Source organism: Sprattus sprattus (assembly GCF_963457725.1).
Source record: "Sprattus sprattus genome assembly, chromosome: 11".
NCBI lineage: Eukaryota > Metazoa > Chordata > Actinopteri > Clupeiformes > Clupeidae > Sprattus > Sprattus sprattus.
This window is the reverse complement of record NC_137909.1, coordinates 21,725,928-21,745,597: the sequence shown is the minus strand read 5'-3', so window position 1 is coordinate 21,745,597 and position 19,670 is coordinate 21,725,928. Positions and strand designations below refer to the sequence as shown.

The following is a 19,670-nucleotide window of genomic DNA, read 5'->3' as shown; positions in this document are numbered from 1 at the left end:
GTGTGTGTGTGTGTGTGTGCGTCCTGTGTGAACACACTGCTAACTCTTTGGCTCAGGCTGATCAACATGGGTCTGTTCTGCTAATAATGTTTTCCCAAAAGCTGAGCCAAGTGTGAAACAGGAACGTGAGCGTGTTTGTGTGCGTGTGTGTGTGTGTGTGTTTGTGTGTGTATGTGTGTGTGTGTGTGTGTGTGTGTGTGTGTGTGTGTGTGTGTGTGTGTGTGTGTGTGTGTGTGTGTGTGTGTGTGTGTGTGTGTTGTGTGTTTTTGTGAGTGTGTGTGTGTGTATGTCTAGTGTGAAGATACCTTCTCAGTAGGAGTAATCAGATAGATGGCCTCGAGTGAGGGAAGAGGCTCTCGCCTTTTATGTATGTCTTCAACAACTATGGACATAGATGGAGGACAGAGAGAGAGAGAGAGAGAGAGAGAGAGAGGGAGAGTGAAAGACAGGGGGAGAGAGAGAGGAGAGAGAGAAAGAGAGATGCAAAAGGGAAGTAAAAATCAACAACATTAAGCCTCGCACCTTGCCATCACTGTCTGTAATATCATCAGAACAGAAAAGGGCCAAACGCACCAGACGTGTGCCAACAGAGTAGTGGACTTACTAGTGATGCCCTCTGACATGATGTCCGTCATCTTACAGCAGGAGGACAGCATCCTCATGCTGAGCTGGTCCACGATGAGAGCCTGAGGGGGCAGGGAGAAGGCTTGGATCATACATGACACACAGACCCAGAGAGGGAGCAGCCTTAGTGGATATAATGCGGGAGATGGCATACTGAATGTGTAGTAGATCGTCTTTAAGGAGGGTATATAAGGTGGGAGATGACATAATGAATGTGAGGTAAACGGTGTACCACTGGAAACTGTTTGGCATTGTAGGGCAGAATTTGATTTGTGTGTCATTGGGGGCTAAGAATAATTCTCATACTTCCTGAGTTACCTCCGTTTCAAGATGGCTGGAAAATGAAAACACGAACGTATAAAGCATGAAAGCACAAAAAGAAAAAAAGATGTACCAGTGCACATCAAGGCTAAATCATTTACATTTAAAAGTGTGCCACTTGTCCTGATGAAACAGCAGCTAAGAACAGCTTGAGAGGTGCACACATGATCACAACTGAAGTCACTCTCCAAAGAGAAGTTACGTGTAGGTACTATGACAATAAGTCATCTATTGCTTCATTATGTTGTCATTGGTCATATCTGTGCCAGAAAAAGGTCTGATAATTTGTATATAATTGACATTCTGTATTAGCATTTGTTGTTTGTCTTTAAAAAGGATAATTCCATTTTAATACTGCTTCAATCATTTGTGTAATTGAGATAAATCTGCATAAAAAGCATTCAACTCTCTCTCAGAGTCAATCTCTATCAACCCATGAGGAAACAGTCACAGAAACCGTTTGGAGCTTGTGCTGCTTACATAAACCCTTCAGCATCAAAAACCTTGTCAGCTGAATTCACCGTCAACCACTGCAGGAAGACAGGAATGAAAGAAGCCCCAGCTGGACAATGAAACTACAGGACATGCACTAAACAAACAAAATGTCAAAATAGAGCCAGAAGTGCTGGTTAGCATTCGCAGGTGCAAATATCTTTGGGTTTACCTTGGGCACTGTCAAAAACAAAACAAAATCCACCAGCTGTAGTAGCTCAGGAAACTTTCCTTTCTGTCTATTATTTTCTTTCAGTATTCAGAGAAGGGTGTGGGCTCCGACAATGGCTACATCTGTCAAGCGTTAGCAAAAATGCTAACATCACATATAGCAGCTTTGCCTGCACACCAAGCCACAGTTTGTAGGTGTAGGTGTTCGGTCTCATTATCTACTTCTGGGTCAGCAGTGAGATCAGATTATCATAACGGGATTTTTAGGACACATTTGAGACATCCTGGAAAACTGGAGCAATCCTCTTACCTTCCATTCTCCCTTCTTCTTCACCTTCTTGATGACATCATTCATAATCTCTGTGGAAGGAAAGGTAAGACAGCATGAGCTAAATGTGTGGTGATGTGAGCATAACAAACACAGACAGCTAGGGTGACCAGATGCAAACAGACCAAATGTGGGATGAGTAGCAAGTTTGTGTGGGACAATGTGGGACATGTTACCAACGCTGAGAATAACCTAGGACTTTGACATAAAGTGATTTGATCTAACTGAATAAGAAACATTTGTATTCTGCCTTTCGGCTCATGAACACCTAAAGCCTTTTGCTATATGGAAGATATGGTGTGCACAGTAATGTTTGTCATCCCAAAGGCACACTCATTTTTAAGGTAATACGTTTTTATCTTTGAGACATCCAATGTGCTTTGGCCATTACAGGCACATTACAAAGGCAACTGTCCTTAAGCTAAGAAGCAGGCATGATGCAGCTCCACCCTGCTGTATTAAAAAGGCAGTGTGCACATAAGTCCTTTTCGAATGCAAGATCGGAATAAAAAGTTGAAAAAAAATGTAACACAAATTTATACCGATTTCATCAGGCTCTGAAAATTCTTTCAAAAGAACGCAAAGGATTGTCTTCTCAGCAGACATAATTGCAACTCTTTGGTAACATAACAGGGTGTTAAATAAACATTATGGCTGTATTAACGTGCCCTTGGTCGCTGCTTTTAAGTAGCGCTAATAAATTGAGAACAAACTATGGCGCAACGGTTTAAAGGGTAAAATAACTCATCCATGTGATCTTATTTCTGACAATTAAAAACCAGATGACCAATAAAACAATGCGGGACATGACCTCAATATGCCGGATGCGGAACAAAGGGTAAAAATGCTGTGCAGTACAACACAAAGCGGGACAACTGGTCACCCTAGATACTGGATGCGCAAGATTTTTTCCATCAACTTTAGGTGCATGTTCCAAAAAGTGGTAGGTTCATGTGTTCAGAAAATGAAGAGCACACATGAAAAGAAAAAGTTGCTTTTAAAAAATGTCCTTTGTTACAGTTGTTCAATTGCTGACACTATTTGAGCTATTGTTGTATGCACTGCATAACATCCAGCTTCCGGGTTCACAGGAAACAGCTTGCTTCCACATGGACGGATTTACTACAGAATACCAGAAGAAGACTTCATTCTTTAAACACGCATGCACAAGCACAAGCACAAGTTCACCCGAAGGCTCACATACATAAACCACACAATTCAGCCGTCTCATTAGCCTCCGTAGTCTCTCTGCCAGTGCGACGCTTTCATACCTCCAGCCCTGACTGAATGCCAGCCCTCTCACCAATCTCTCTCTGGCCTGAGGGTCCCCCACTCCCCCGCTCTTCGACACCTGATCCACCTGGCCGTGCCCGCTGGCACAGACACTAATGTGGATTAGCAGAGAGTGCGACCGGTAGCAGTGCCAGGGATACACACTGGGCCTCATTCTGTCTGACAACATGTCCGCAACCCTTTGTGTCATTTTCTCTACACAACACGATTGTCAGGCTTCAGCTGGAAAGCTTGATCACCCACACACTGTTGTGTATCGTATGCATTTGTTCCTGTGATGCAACACTTATGTGCTTTTGTGCAATTCAGCTTCAACACCCACAAACTATGTTTTCTCTTTAGGGGACTATCTCTCCATGCCTTCTGTTTCTCTTCACTATTGCCTTCTGTAGTTGGTCTATATGGAGGCATCATACAGACCACACAGTGCTGGTTTGAGCATACCAGAAAGTTACCATACTGTCCAAGGTTTCAGATCTGTTTAAATATCTGGGTTGATAGCTTTAACTTCATGCCAGCTGCCACTGATGCAATGCTATATACGATACATGGCTTTGACAATGTATGTATATATATGTGTGTGTATGTGCGTGTGTATGTGTGTGTGTGTGGACATGTATTTGTGTGTGTGTGTGTGTGTGTGTGTGTGTGTGTGTGTACATGTGACCTAGCTCCAATCACTCTCACACAGAGGTCGGGGTGCTTTATCTCTTGTTTCTTTTTATTTCGCAAATCACATTTTTTTCTGTAAGTATTTAAATAGCTAACCAATATGAGTCAATCATTTTATGAGTTTAATCAGGAAAGAAGCTAAATTGTGAGGTGTGGGGCAGCTTCAGAGCCTGTCCATTCTGAAGGATGCACTGGGCTTGAAATGGAGCAGAAAGCCATAAGCGTTTATGATGCCAAAAAAGGAAATCATCCAGCCATGAACAAGACAGCTCTCGGCAAGTCTTTAACAAAAAAAAGTGAGTGTGTGAGAGAGAGAGAGTGGGTGAGTGAGTGTGTGTGTGTGTGTGTGTGTGTGTGTGTGTGTGTGTGTGTGTGTGTGTGTGTGTGTGTGTGTGTGTGTGTGTCTGTGTGTGTGTGTGTGTGTGTGTGTTTGTGAGAGAGAGAGAGAGATAGAGAGAGAGTGGGTGTGTCTCTCTCTCTCTGTTGGATTCTTTTGGTGTGTTAAGTCTGTAAGCACTGTAGTCACACATATGATTATTCAGCTGAAGAACAAAAGGAAAAGACAGCCACAAAATCTCAAGATTCAAGATCTCAATATTCCAGAATACATATACATAATATAACTAAGCCTCTGTAATATTTCCTCATATTTGCACTACGTATGAACTATTTCCCACTGTAGAACTGAGAATATATCACTGACTGATGGATTACCTCCATCCTCAAGTCCCTTGCTGAACTGACTCCTGCAAACTGACTCACTTCCAGTATCTGTTACAATAATCCTCTTGGATCTGGGATCTTGTCAGATCACCCTGTGTTTTTCACACGCGCTAACTGTTATTAGCTTGGTCACTTTTAGCCATCTGTCAATAGCACTGGGATAAATGTGATTACAACAGAATCTGTTTGCTGTTTTGACATTTTGTCTCGCTAGCCCCAACTCTAAGCCCCTCTGAGCCAGACAACATCTGGAAGCATTGGCCTACAGATGGATTATCTCCGTTTAAATACGGGGACCATGTTTGAGTCAATCGCCTCAGATTACAGAGGCCATTCAGAGCTTTGTTGTTTGTTTTCTTCCTCGATGAACCGTCGCGATAGCAGTCAGGGCGAATGGAGAGGCAAGAGAGTTACCTGCTAAATGATCACCAATCAGTGTCACATCTCCACCGCAGACACAGACGGGCTGTGGTGGTGCAAATCTGCTGCCCTTCAATCGTGCCCTCCCTACAGCTTCTGTGTCTGTCTTTTCAAGAGGAGACAGCTAGTATAGCAGCTGATGGCTACAGACATATATGATTTCAGTTAAGCCCAGTTTGCGCTCTCTCTCTCTCTCTGTATTTAATCATCATGTTTTCAGCGTAACGGCTGGGGGGTAGCCAACCCAGCGCACAGAAACACAGCTGTAAAATCAAGCAGACGGAATGCAAATGGCTTATTCAGCCTACTGGTGAAATTGTCTAAAAGGAGCCACACATTTTATTATCAAGGATGTAGACTACTATGCATATCCATCATAACGTCTTCTGCTTCAGGACACTCTGATATACTGATTCTGTCCTTGAGTCCTTGTCCCACACCTCTCGATTGCACATACATTTCTCCGCCCATGATCTAACATGATTAACATTACCCATCACTCTCCCACAGGACATGCATCAGCTCCAGGGTACAGTGCCTCAGCCCCCTCCCTCCATTTATAGTGTGAATGTAATCTAAGGAAATGCGTTCTGCATATCAAGTACCTCTCTGTGACCTCAAGGTCATGACCAGGCTGTTCATTTCATCTACATCCACATCCCCCATAGGCTCTTAGTTCTATGTGCCAGTGCTGTCCTCAACCATAGGCCAGCAGGGTACGTTATTTATATATGCAGCTATGATAGGACAATAGCGACGACCTTGACTGATATTGTGCCATTCTTTATAATTTAATAAATGTGTTACCTCCGCCAAGGAGATTCTGTTTTTAGTGCCGTTGGTTTATTGGCTTGCTGGTGATGCAAAAAACTACCAGGTAGATTTCCATGAGGAAGGTGAAGAAGGAAGAACCTATTTTGGATTTGGATCAGGTAGCGGATCTAGGATTATTTTGTTCAATGTCCTTAACATTGCGAGATTCAGGGCATTTGGTCTCCCAGTGTCCTTCTCGTTTTACTTCTGCTACTGAAAATCATTAAGTACACAATAACAGCACATTCTTTTTTGTATGACTGGCATAAATAGGAGTATAAAATAGTCACACTTCAGATGACGGGAGATGCAGCACTGAGGCTGACTGATCAGAGACCTTGTCAATCTGAGCTGTCTACAGAGACCCTCTCAGCCAGCAGCTCACAGTGGGTTAAGCACCAGAGGCAAGGTGCCTTGTGTGCGACTGAAGCACCTCCCAAGCTGAAAAAGCAACGTCAGTGATATGTCATGGATCAGAAATGTCAGCAATGACTAATGAGCCCAAATGACTGATGTCACTGGTTCAGCCATCAGGCACTAACATCCTTTCTGTATTAAGTCTTCTGCACTCAGTATGTTTCTATAGCTTTCTGACACTATGACCTACCATTAATGAAGGTCTCAGATTAATTTCTCTGAGAAACATGGTGACCTCGTTCTTTGTAATAACTAAATTATAACTTTTTGTATGAATACAACTCTAGACTACCAGCAGAATGTTAAAATTATACTGTCTGGATCCTCCTTGATAGGATTTTTTGTCATTCATCGGGACACCAAAAACACAACTCTTGTTCCCTATCTCAGCGCCAACACAAACAAAGCTCCAAAACCAACAGAGTGGGCCGTCTAACAATACCAGTCGGAGGGAGAGGGGGCTGTTTGAAACCTGTGCCATTCACTGTTGTTGTCATGGTAAAAAAAAGAAGAAGAGGATCTTCACACAGGGTTTGTTTGTTAATGACAATTCCCAGGATATCTCAGAGGACCTCAGAGGTCATGTGCTAATCTAGGGAAGGAAGCTGTGCTGATCCCTGACAGGAAGGTCATACAGGGCAAGGAAATAGATGATAACAACCATTCATATTCCTCTCAGGCTTTGATTTCATTTGGGTCCGTGCATAGATAGTCATTCTGTCTCCACCATTAAGGCCTTCTCTTATTTTGTCCTATTCAAAATATATGTAGTATACAGCACATACGTAGTAAAATGGAGACAGTTGCATGAATTGCAGCAGACTGGATCATATTACCTCTATAGGTTTGCTTGTTGTTTATTTATGCTGAGTCATTGTTTTGGCGAATACTATCTGGTGATTGTCCCAGGCAATGAGAGAAAAATTAATGTACAAAATCTCTATAGTGTGGCATGTGTTTTTGCACTTTGCACAGAGCAGATGCTGGTAAACATCTTTAACCGGTAAAACATTGGGGCAGTGAATTGGCCTGAGTCTTCCAGCAGAAAGAGCTAGAGGTTCAGAGGTCATCCTGCTGTAACGGATGTCCTGCTGTGCCTGTTCCTTCGCCCCTGAGTCATGGTAAAAAAACAGCACTGTTCAAACTAATTTGCACACACTAAACACTAAATTCTCTGCATGTGCTGTCAATAAAGCTGGACGATTTAAATGGGGTTTCACATGTCTAATTTTCCAACCCCCTTTCTACCTGATTCCCACCGATAAATCTATTATAAAATCCATCCCAATCCATACCTCTCAGAGAGGATGATCTATGAGGCAGTGGAATTCAGTGGTGCTGTCCTGACAGACGTGAATCTCAGCTCATGAACACACTACGTTCCACCTATAGCCTATTTCTCATGATGTTTCTCTCTATGTTTGTAATTTCTGTCTGTTCTGAAAAAAGTGAAACAAACATTTGGATTCATATTCATGCATCAGCGTCTTAAAGCCTAGATCTCCATGAAGCAGTTACATTACGGCTTTGTTTACGTTGCTAAAATAAAAAATTACATATTTAGGTGCTTTAACGATAAGATTGTTTTGCCCAAAATGCATCTCTGTGCTGTGTGACTCTCAGTTTGTTCATCAGCACACGTGCTGTGGAGTTCTTTCCGGCAGTAGCTGGTGAGGAGAGGAGAGAGGAGAGGAGAGGAGAGGAGGGGAGGGGTTGGGGGAGGAACCACAGCTGGCAGCACAGGGACTCTGTGCTGTTTGCCCTAACGACCAGCTGTTCTCTCCCATGTCTCAGCCTTCAGCTCCAGAACACAGGTATAGCATTAGCATGGTAGAGATCCAGTGGCGGTCCGTGCATTTCACGACTAGGCCTTCAGCGATGTCCTACACGATTTTAAACTGAGTGAATCCACCTCCTAATACCATCATTATGACGCCATGGCTCTCGAACCATTATATTTATACAGAAAGGCAGTATAAGTGAGCATTGCATCACCTTAACATGGTCGAGTACAACAGACTATTAATATTTCCGGAGCATTTAAAATCAATACACCCGTATTAACAATACATTAAGAGTAGTAAACTCTCAGTTATATGATCGCTTGGATATGTATTACTGTCACAACTTAAAAACAAAAGAAGATTTTCAGGGATTAGTCTACAAAGTTTTTGTGAGCTTTAACAAGTTTGTCCACTAAACATCGCATTGTCCTACCTGCAAAGCAGTTTCATTAAACTTCCCATCCTCACGATATCCAGTTTTTCTTGAAAGTTCCGTCTTGAAAATGGCGTTGTAATTGTATCAAAAACTGGAATTATCAAGTTGGTGTAAACTAGTTTATTTGAGTTGGTTAATATTATTATATTTAGTCTTACCAATTGAAACAACTAGCATAATAAGCATTGAAACCGATGAACGTCGTTTTTGCATTAGCCAGCTAAACTGAGCACTGAAGCACTGCACCGGTCTGCCTCAGTATCCAATCAAAGGACGTTTACGTATCACGTTCAACACGAGGAAAGAAATCTTCCGGGCCTTCTAGAAGGCCCAGTGTCGCCAACTCGAAATCTGATTGGTTGTCACAACTGTCTGTTTCAGTTCATTCAACTTAAATGAACTGAAACAGCCAGTTGTGATAACCAATCAGATATACACGGGCCTTCAATGTGAATTCTGAAGGCCTGACGCTGGGTGCCCACGGTAGATATGTCTTGCGTTTAGTCGGTAGGCGAAAAGTCGGCTGGGAGGCGTGGTCAGAAAAAATGATGTTTGGCTGTAGCAATGTTATATGAAACTTATTAGCAGCCAGCTAGCTAGCCACTATATATTCCAATGGGGGGTTTCGGTTAAAGTTGTAGCGGCAAGCTAGCAGTAATAGTTCAGTAATAGTTCAGAGTTCAGTAAAGATTTTGTGCTGATTACTTTAATTTATAATTTGTGTACATATTCTATCTAAACCATATCAGCCAGTTCAATCACGAAAACGTATGTAACATATTTAGCAGCTAGCTAGCTACAATTCTACAATGTGTTTTCAATGGGGTTTCGCTCATAGTATTAGCGACAAGCTAACTAAATGTTGAGAGCTTAATTTAAGCTCTACAATATTCAGTTTGACCTCACAGTATTCGTGTAGCATATAAACAACAAACCGAGTCAATTAGACGTATACAAGTCGTGTAGATAACCTTTATTCACATAAAATATGTCACGGTAAATGAGTCCCGATGTCCGCCATCTTGTTTCAAAATTTTTGTTTACTCCCGCCCCTATGAGCTACGTTGACTTCCAAATCACACACACGCCGAACTGATTGGCTCTCAGCAGGCAGCAAGTCGCCTTCATTTGCATAGAGTTAAAAAATCCCCAACTTTTAGCAGCCAGGAGAGCCGACTTTTTCCTCAGCCGTTGTCGGCAGCCGACAAGTCGCCTCCATTCTATCCCAATGAGAGCGACATAAAGTCGTGTCCCGTGGGCATCCACCGTCAGGGAAGATTTCTGTTCTCGGGGAAGATTACTAGGAGCGTGGCAACACATGATAGCTGAAATATGATTGGATGAAAGCTCTAACATAAATTTACAACGCTGGAAGCTATGAAATGAAGATAATGGACTATGAGGAATAATTAATACATATTTATGAAAAGAAAATATTAAAATTACATTTATTTTATTACATTTATTTTCTGATGATGTTTAGGCCAGCAGAGAAGGCCTTGAAGGCCCTGACGGACCACCACTGTAGAGATCGCATCTAAATGCATTTTGCTCCTCGTTACATAATTGTGAGACTCTTATTGTGACATGAACATGCAGTTGTGTGTGTGTGTGGGTATTCCGAACACAACTTCTGTTTCATGAAGTGACATCTAGTCTGGCCATGTAAATGAGATTAAGCAGTTAATTGTCTACACCTGTGTAAGCAACTGGAAAATCTATTGTTGATCTAGAAGGTATCAGGTGAATCGTTAAAACATTAACAAAAGTTATGTATTTATTTTGAAACAGCATTTTAATTTTTGCATACAATATATGCATGTTTAAATGTATATTTTTAAATTGGAAAGATATTATTTTGATCTGGGCTTTGACTTAATGGTATTATGGTATGTATGGTATGTAAATTGGAGGTGTAAAATGAAGTGAATGTGAATCGTGAAGCTCGAGATCTGAGGTTGATATAAAATGTGCATGCACACACATTCACACATGGATACACACACACACACACACACACACAAACATACACCTATATGCTCACGCAACCCCATATGATGTTGTGTTTAACCCTTCTCTTCCCTGTCTCTGAGGATCCCTCTGGGCTTGACACTTGTGATTTCATGACCCACTTTTACTGCATCTCTACGCATGTCTACACATATTCAACCATGCCAGCTCTTAAAGAGACAGTCATCCATTTTCATTACTATCTGGCACACTCTCCTCATGTCCTCCACCGCTATCCCTGATGTGTTTTATTGAATTCTGGAGTTACAATACATTCCCCTCTCACATTAACTTGCACCCCTAATGCAGATTCAAACATTACCTGATGCCCTTGTTATTTCTTCTTGAAGGATAGCATGTCAAGCTTGAGAAAAGCTACCTTAAATATCATTCATACTAAGCTGATTGTTTCATATTTCTGTGTTCAAACACTATGTATTTCATTCCAGTCCATCCATCATTATCAGAGAGGCATTAGACCATATACACAGCCTGTGTGTATCAGCAGTCCCGAGGGCTACTGAACAACGAGCTGCTGGCTGCACAATGGATGAGGAAGGTGGCACTCTCACCGTTCCCCTTGAGCGGTGTCACACAGAGTCCAAGGACACGATGCCCTGAGAGTGTCTACTTCCTTTCAGTGCGCCATGCTGAGTCATCACGCTAGCTAGCTATAGCCCACCTTGTGTACCCACAGCGCAGCTCACGTTAGCCCCGACCAGCACTGCGGTGCGAAGCGAAGCGGGGGACGGGAGAGAGGACTGAGGACAACCATGGAGAGGGCCTGACCGCCATTATCAGGCTGCGGTGCAGCTTAGGATCAGAAGATGATGGAGGAGCTGTGCCCCTTTCAAGGTGTTTTTTGGGACCCCTATATTTACATTCCCTCTGCCTCTGTCTGTCATACTGATCGCAAATTTGCAATATACAGACAAGGTCAGGTTCTCAGTGTGTCTTCCTATTAACTTGCCATGAAATGACTTACACTTACATCACTTTGATCCTGTGTGTTTAATCTGATTACTCATTTGTATTAAACTCATGTGTGTACTTCACACCCATTTAACACTGACTGGAAATACAGTATATTGATTTTTTTCCCTTCTGGTGCCTCCGAAACCACAGAGAGATCAACTGGTAGGCTGGGAAAGCCATCTGGCTTCAGAAAGCCAAAACACTGTAGTGAAGAGTTTTTTTACGAAGAGGTGCTGTATTCTCAGATATGATGCAATATGAATAGTAGATGTGCAGCCCCCTTTTGATGTAGGATCAAGCTCTTGAAAAGATCTAAGCACCTATACTAAGCACACTCAGTGGCCAAGAACTGGGTGAGTGTACCAGACACATTGAGATGCCTGCAATAATGTCTATGCTCTGAACAACAGAACTGAGAAAAATAATCACAAGAGAAAACCAAAATGAAGAGGCTGCAAATACACCTTCTTCACTGGTTCCAAAAATAAAAAATTACCCAACCAATAATTTAGTTCTAGTGCGTGGGAGTTCAGCCCATGCAAAATTGATGGCCTCCAAAAGCTCTGCCTAAATGGCATAACAAAAAACATCCTTCCTGCTTACAGTGTTATGTAATTCCCATTAAAATGTTATACTTTTTTCTGAAAAATAAATAAAAAAACTCCACTTTTTTGTCCTCCCTCAGTTTGAAATGATACTGAATCTATTTCCATGATGTGTATAGACTGTAAATCTTGTGTCTGACAGTAGCATGACAGAAAGAGGTTCCAATGAAAGAAAGACAGAAAGAAAGATAGAGAGACCGGAGGGGAATCATGAAGGAGTTTCAGCGTTCTACTCCTTCAACAGTGCAATGTGAATGGGTTAATTACGGGAGGATCTTTGAGGGTTTTTATATGATTGTGTCTACCTCCTGCATAGTCTGCAGATAACCACCATGCATTTATTCGTGCATTTGTGTTTACTGGTCTACGTCACGTGGGTGTTCCGCCCTTCTCTGAGGACACAAAGGAGAGGGCGATGGCAACATTGAAATTCCCCTGACGGCCATGATTTATGTCATGCCACGGGGTCCCTGAGGGTAGCTTGCTTTTTCCATCTCTACAGTGAGGCAGTAAAACATGGCCGCCGATTCAGATTGCCTGCTACTGCGACTGCTGCTGCTGCTGTAGTCACTGCTTATGCCAGTGAGACATGGGGGGGGGGGGTAAACCTCCTCATGCTCACTCGCACATGCCATTACCAACATGCAGCAGGCCCAACCACTGCCAGCGAGACTTCTCTCGCCCCAGTAGCTAATCTGCTACACTGTAACAGCTGCATCTAGGGCTGTTAAGGGAGATCACACCCAACATGGGTGGGGTCCACACCGGGATCCATTTCCCTTATGTTTGAATGGATTTATACATGATTGTCTTCTTTATACGTATGCTTTGTTTAATGCTTTAGGTCATATGTAGACCTCCTTACTTGACTGTATGTGGATGACATACTGAATGTGGATGACATGCTGAATGTGGATGACGTGCTGAATTTGGATGACAAACTGAATGTGGATGACATACTGAATGTGAATGACGTGCTGAATGTGAATGACATGCTGAATGTGGATGACATACTGAATGTGGATGAAATGCTGAATGTGGATGACATGCTGAATGTGTCTACAGTTTGTTTGATGCTGCTTAGGCATACTGAGCACATAAACCTGTCCTGGGTAATGATAAATGTTGCACTTCATCTGCAGAGTCTGCATCAGTGGTTCTGTTCTGCAATGCTAATTCAATTTCAAAACGTCAAAAACTGTAGCCAAATCACTTGCTGAAAGTACCAGACGCGCTGAGAAGCCGGCAATAATATTGTGCATAACTGCAGCTTTTAATGCCTCCCTGGATACCACCTTCCAGAATACTGCTACATCAATTCTCTGATTTCTGTGTGCCTGAGTATGTGTGTGTGTGTGTTCTTCGGGGGATGGAGGCCTTCTCCATCTTGCGGGGCAGGGGTGTCTTGAGGTTATTACGGCTTGACAGAGCAGCCTGTCACCCTGATAGCATTTAGCACACTTCTGAGGCAAGATTTCATAAGCCCACCCATAGCTAATGTTCCTCTGCTTCTCCTCTCTCTCACCCCCTTTCCCTCTGAAGCCCAGCTCTTTTTTTCTGCAGTGTGTGTATGCATACAGTAATCATGTCTGACTGACGACTCCAGCATTAGGCGGCACATGAGCCGGGTTATTTTTAACTCTCCGTGTTAGATATGTTTTCCCCGCTCAGTGGCGTCTATGTGGGGTTCCTCAGCTGCGTGGGATGGAGAGATTAGAGCTGCCAGTGCTCGTCTTCCAGTAAGGATAGATGCTGGAGCCTTTGTTAGACTGGACCACTCATCTTGCCATGAAGGAGTCTCCATGCAATAGGGAGAAGTGGAATGTCTGCTTGTGTCCAGACATGTGGCGTTTATTAACATGGACCGCATCAGGTGTGTAATAATGATAATCTATCTATAAATCCAGAAATTTCTGTGTCTCTGTCTATCTGCTGTCTGTCTGTCAGTCAGTCTGTCTAGGGCGTATCTCCCTGACATTAGTTACGTTAGTTATGAGATTTCGCATGTAGCTTACGCATGTCATGAACCTGTGCATCCTTGATTTTGAAGATTTCTGAATTCATAGTTCGCAACATATTTGTATTTTATCGTTTGCCGTAGGCACTATGGGTAGTGAGGCACTATGGGTAGTGTAGTAATTCAGAGAAAGAGGGGCGGACCCGTGCGACGTGAATGATGTCATAGTCATAGAACAGTCGTCGTCATAGATGTTACCCCTGTGGAGTGCAAATATGTCTTGCTATTACACTACCCAACTGCTATTACACTACCCAGCAGCTACACCTACATCTGCTAACACTACAGAATACATAATTCCTACGGGCACTCAGGTCGGCACTGCACTAGTAATGATAACTCAGAGACTACACTCAGCAGCCTCCATCTTAGTTCAGGTTTTTCATGGTGACAACCAAGTCATTGATATACAGCATACGCAGTTGGACAGCTGACAGGAATGCATTCCTAGGACGAACTATTCAAATAGATAATCATAACATTATATCATGTGATATCTTAATGGAAATATGTCTGTTTCCTAACAACTAAAGGCTGACTTTGTAAGGCAACACAACACCTTGAAACTACAAAGATATAATTTGTCACCAGAGCATCAAACTGGATGTACAAATATAATAAAAATGTAAATAGTTAAAAGTATTTTAAAAGTATACAGTATATAGGTACCGGATACAGAGTCTACACAAAGACTTGGAAGACGTGGATGCTGATTGATCAAGACAAGATCATTAAAAATTGGACAAATTGAATCAAATCTTGAGCAAGAAATTCTATTTAGTAACTTGGCATAGGTGTGGGACATAATTAAAAGTGATATGCAAGCTATGAATGCATTTCTAAGCAGTTTAAATCAATGATAAGGAACCATGGCTGCGGATAGATAGGTAGATGGATACTTTATTTACCCTAAGGGAAATTTTAGGAGAGATGGGCAAGGACATTACAACACTGGGAGAGAATGGATTCCTTCCACTCTGATATTTCTGTTCCGATCCATTTCTACTGGAATGAAATGCAGTTTGTCACTGATGCATTTTCCCTCTGAAGAATGCTCCAATTTAAACTGGTCTCAGTTAGTGAGTTCAGGACTACCCTTTAACCTAAGCATGGCATTTTGGTAATTAAACTTGGGCTACAAAATGGTGTTATTACTGGCCCCACTCCTCGTGCAAGGTGCGACAGCAACTGGATGGATCAAAATGTAAGACTAATCAAATGGCCCAACTTTTACCATTGTGCAATATGTCTGCACGTGTCATAAAGCATTGGTGTACATTTAGATATTTGTTATGCGGTTGACACACAATTGTTTTCTAAATCAGAAAAAAAAATATGGTACTGTGAGCAATACTAGCATCGCCATGCTAACTTATGAAAGACTTGGACACTGTGGGAGTCCACCCACTTTATTCAATATGCTGTGCGCAGGCTAAATAACTGGCAGTCAGAGAATGCCTGTCTCTGGAAGTTTCCTGATGTTTCCGCAGGCATAGGCAGGCCAGGCTGCAGCTTTGTTCACAGACTGCAGAGTCCCTGAGGCTTTAGGTGTATGTATTCAAAAATGTCCAAACAACAGCTAGCTTTTTAAAAATATGCAAATAAATCAGGAGCAAAATCTGATAATTTTTGTTAAAAATATCACCAGTGCCATTTAAACCTGGGTCATTAGAATGTGGACCTACATCATGGTTGTTCCTCCTTGTGATTGGGAATGTAACTGCTCCATAGTTGCGATGGTCTGTTACTCAAGCCCTACAAGGACTGCACAAGGGATGAAGTAATTATTTTTTCTTTGGGATGGTCCACTGTCTGAATAAAAGCCTAGCAAGACGATAAATAAACAGCATGAATGTAATTTACATCAATGAGCTGAAGAAACGGAAGTGCAAACAAAGACCCAAAGTCAGCCTGATGACAATGGTCTTTCAGGCGATCGCTATGACTCATTCACAAGGATTCAGGCTGCTGGCCCACTTACATACTCCTGGCTTTGAACGTGTGTAAACGCTCATTTCCAGCCAGGGCCACAGTTCTCAACACCTAATCTCAATTTCCATGAAGAGTGGTTCACTAAACTATCTGAAACCAGCAAATCGTCCAGAGTAACGGTCAGAGACCATGCGCAAATATAAAAACTAGGGTTCCTCATCCATAATAAACATACAAAATATAAAACACGACTGGCGTGCACTTATAAATGAGCAGTTATTTCAGTACAGCCACGTTTTAGTTTTGTGTTGCTTAGCTACAATCTATATTTTATTTCGAAATTGATCACACCTGAAATCTGTATCAGTAGCCATTACAACAACACATTTTTCTGAAATGTGTGCAGGACGAAATAGGGGTACACTAAGGCTGCGGACAATTTAGGGGAAACTACTATTGTTGCATCGGGTTTTTCATTAGTAAATATCTCAATAAAGAATCAATAAACCATTCATTCAGTCTTCAATGCCGATAAAAAAGCATGACCATTTCTGGACTCATGCACACTCAATTCAACGTGGCCTCACGGCTGATGTTCAGTGAGGGATGCAGAGAGAGAGTGCGCTGAACGCCACCCATCCCCCAAGCCGCGCAGGCTCCGGATGATATGCTGTGTGCGTGCTTGTAGCAAGAGGTCTTGTCGCTGTTCTTCTCCAAAGGCTCGAATAGTCCAAGTCAGTCACACGATTTAACTGAATCATTCAACTATATCCTTAATTTACACCATGTTTTTTTCACATCATCACCTTGTCATACAACGCATCATCCTACGGCAGCAATAGACTATTTCCTGACATTATTGCGCAACCATTCAACACATCACAAGGGATCATGGTACCCGTACAGTCATGTGTCTTTACTATTTTGATATGAGTGTGGAAATATCATTTTATATGATGTTGGAAATACTAGCATTTTGGTGTGTTTCAATTGGCATTATTTATTATTACTATTGGTTAAGGGGACTTACCACGATACGCATTAGGCCTATAAATCTGTCATAGGTATACGCCACGCGCCAAATCGTCTATTTCATATTTTGTTCGATACAGATCGTTGTTGCAAAGATACGTCTCGCTTGTAAGTATATACCTGATATAACGCTCCTAGGTATAAGAAAAATGACTATATTCAGGAAAGCAAATTTGATTATTTCTATGCATGGCCTAGTAGAAGCAAGTGTATGCGACAGACCATCAGCGAATGTAATTCAACCGAATTAGAGGAACCTAACTCTAATTCTTCACAAATATAAAGAACTTGCCAACTCATAACCCTGCGAAACAGTTATCTTCAGAAAATTAAACACTGAGGGCACGTTCAATTCAGGAACATTACTTTCTTACGTGGACCCTGGCTGCCATGTAGGCCTAACAGCATCACTATCTGGAGTCATCAATACCGTCCTTGTCTTTAATACAGCAACAGACAACACAGACACAGACGCCTAACTGCCTTCTTAATAGGTGGAAGGAAAGAAAAAAAAGCTGATAGCATTTATCCGCATCCTCGCGCACCGGTGAATGATAAATGCAACCTACACAAGAGGGTCGGAGTCCACGGGGTTGGGGTGCTGAAGCATTCATCCCCAGCCCAGAGCCCCGCAGATGACTGCGCTTCAGCCGCAGTCTACCACAGATTCAAAGCGCCCCTGCAACCGACTAATAACAACCCACGTTACTATCGTATTTTGAAGATATGATCAACACGGTATTTATTAGAAACCAATTGGTCACAACGTGTGAATGAGGCGAGGGGACTGATATTTAGGAAATTAGAAATTCACGTCTGGTTCCTAGTTCTCCGCTTGTTAGATTATCTAATAATCGAGGGATACTGGTTCCGCCATTAACGTTCGCATCTTAAGCTATCAAGAAAGATGCATCGATCTCCACAATTCAAAAAATTAGAGACTTCCTGGTTGGTAACGTTCAACCAATTGGTGTTTTACGCAACGCATTGGCCCAGTGATCAATCATCAGGGAGAGGCTTTTTCTGAGACGGGGAATAAAAAACATCAGCACGCAATACTATTTCATGACAGTTCAAGAAAACCCCGTCATTACAGCCGAATTACCCCGTTAATACATTAGTCCACCAGAACAATTACGGACCGCAATAAAGACAACACAATGAAACAGTAGATGTGAAATTATATAGATATTGATTTGTGCAAGCTGTGCTATCAACCAAACACCGCATAAATCGTATTCCACTATCCCTGGGTATATGGGCGTTTCTAGAGGGTCTTTTCTCCAGAAATCTCAGCCTTTAGGAAACGTCCACAGCCTTAGAGATGAATGATAAGCAACGCAGAAAAGATACATATCCAGCTAATACGTGCAGTTAGGAATTTACGTTGCACATCCGCAACGGATGCATCCCCGAGAGAAATGTCACTGCTGTAGTGCCCAGATCAACACGGTTGCACAATGGCAAAGCATATTCCGCATCCATGGAGGACGCGCCACATACGGATCAGCAATTAGCTAGTGCAAAAAAGCGCAGCATAATTAATCCGCCTAATGAAAGTAACAATACAACAACACTCCGAATCGCTACATGAGTATAACAATGTAACATGTTCTTACTTTCGCCGACCACCGCCTTCAGTCCGATGGGTGCCATGATGCTCCTGAATGATAGACCGTATTCACACTCCTTTCCTCCCTATCTCCCTTGCTGTAGTCTACCCCTGTCTCCGCTAGGACGAGGGTGCACACCTCACATCGCGTCGTACTGCGGAGATTCGACCAGAGAGGCAACGTCACTGCGTATCCGCCCCTCCCTTTCGCAGAGTTCCATTCTCTCTCTCTCGTTTGTGGGTCCCACGGTGGAAGCCTTGCCAATCTACTTGCGCTTTGGCCTGTATCATTTGGTGTATCTTTGTGTTCACATAAATATGTTCACGTTGTAGTCTATATTCATTTCAAACTATACAATTTTATTTTGCGATTAAATATAATTTGGAATGCTTATTAACGGAGAGATCATAGACCTAAAGGTGGTTTTCATCATTCGGGTTGAAATGATTGCTGTTTCTCTGTACATAGGCCCTATATTCTGCATTAACGATTCTTTATGCAACTCTGACACTAGATTGTGGCCTAGACCTATTTGTTTTCTCTTGCTGCATCCGGCCCACAAATTACAAGGATGGTTATTTCGTAGCATCCTGGAGATCCACGTAATTTGCCTCCTGGAGACTAAATAAAATGAATGTTTGCACCCATCCCATTAATTTACAGGCAAGCGTGATAAAGACACGAATAATCGAAACATTGGGTTGGGTTACCCTTTTCTGAGCAGTAACTGCGCTGATAGGCCCGCACTCCACAAGAGGTCAGCAAAGCTCCTTTAATAATGTAGGTTAATGCATGTTGAGTTGTATTTTGAGTTGGCCTGTACTCCATCGACGTGCTTTATTTATTAAAATAAGAACGGAACTCATGAGAAATCAGATTTATATCAGTCTCAGATTAATCTACTGGTGTTTTGCTTATTAAATCGCTCCACCCACGGCCAACTATCCAAAACGTTTGGGAGGTAGGGCCATTCGGTCTGCGTTGCCTGAAAC

The 19,670-nt window shown here is 42.4% G+C and overlaps 1 protein-coding gene across 1 annotated transcript in view; it reads right to left on the bottom strand.

Annotated features, from left to right (window-relative positions):
* Positions 1–18,721, bottom strand: part of stxbp1a (syntaxin binding protein 1a) — a gene marked incomplete at both ends in the record, with an annotated part of 31,930 nt that extends 13,209 nt beyond the window's left edge. Inside the window, 4 exons of the mRNA XM_080848204.1 lie at positions 306–382; positions 605–686; positions 1,919–1,968; positions 18,685–18,721. Of these exons, the coding sequence (XP_080704330.1) occupies positions 306–382; positions 605–686; positions 1,919–1,968; positions 18,685–18,721 (246 nt within the window). The remainder of the gene's footprint in view (positions 1–305; positions 383–604; positions 687–1,918; positions 1,969–18,684) is intronic.
* Positions 18,722–19,670: the final 949 nt, after the last annotated feature.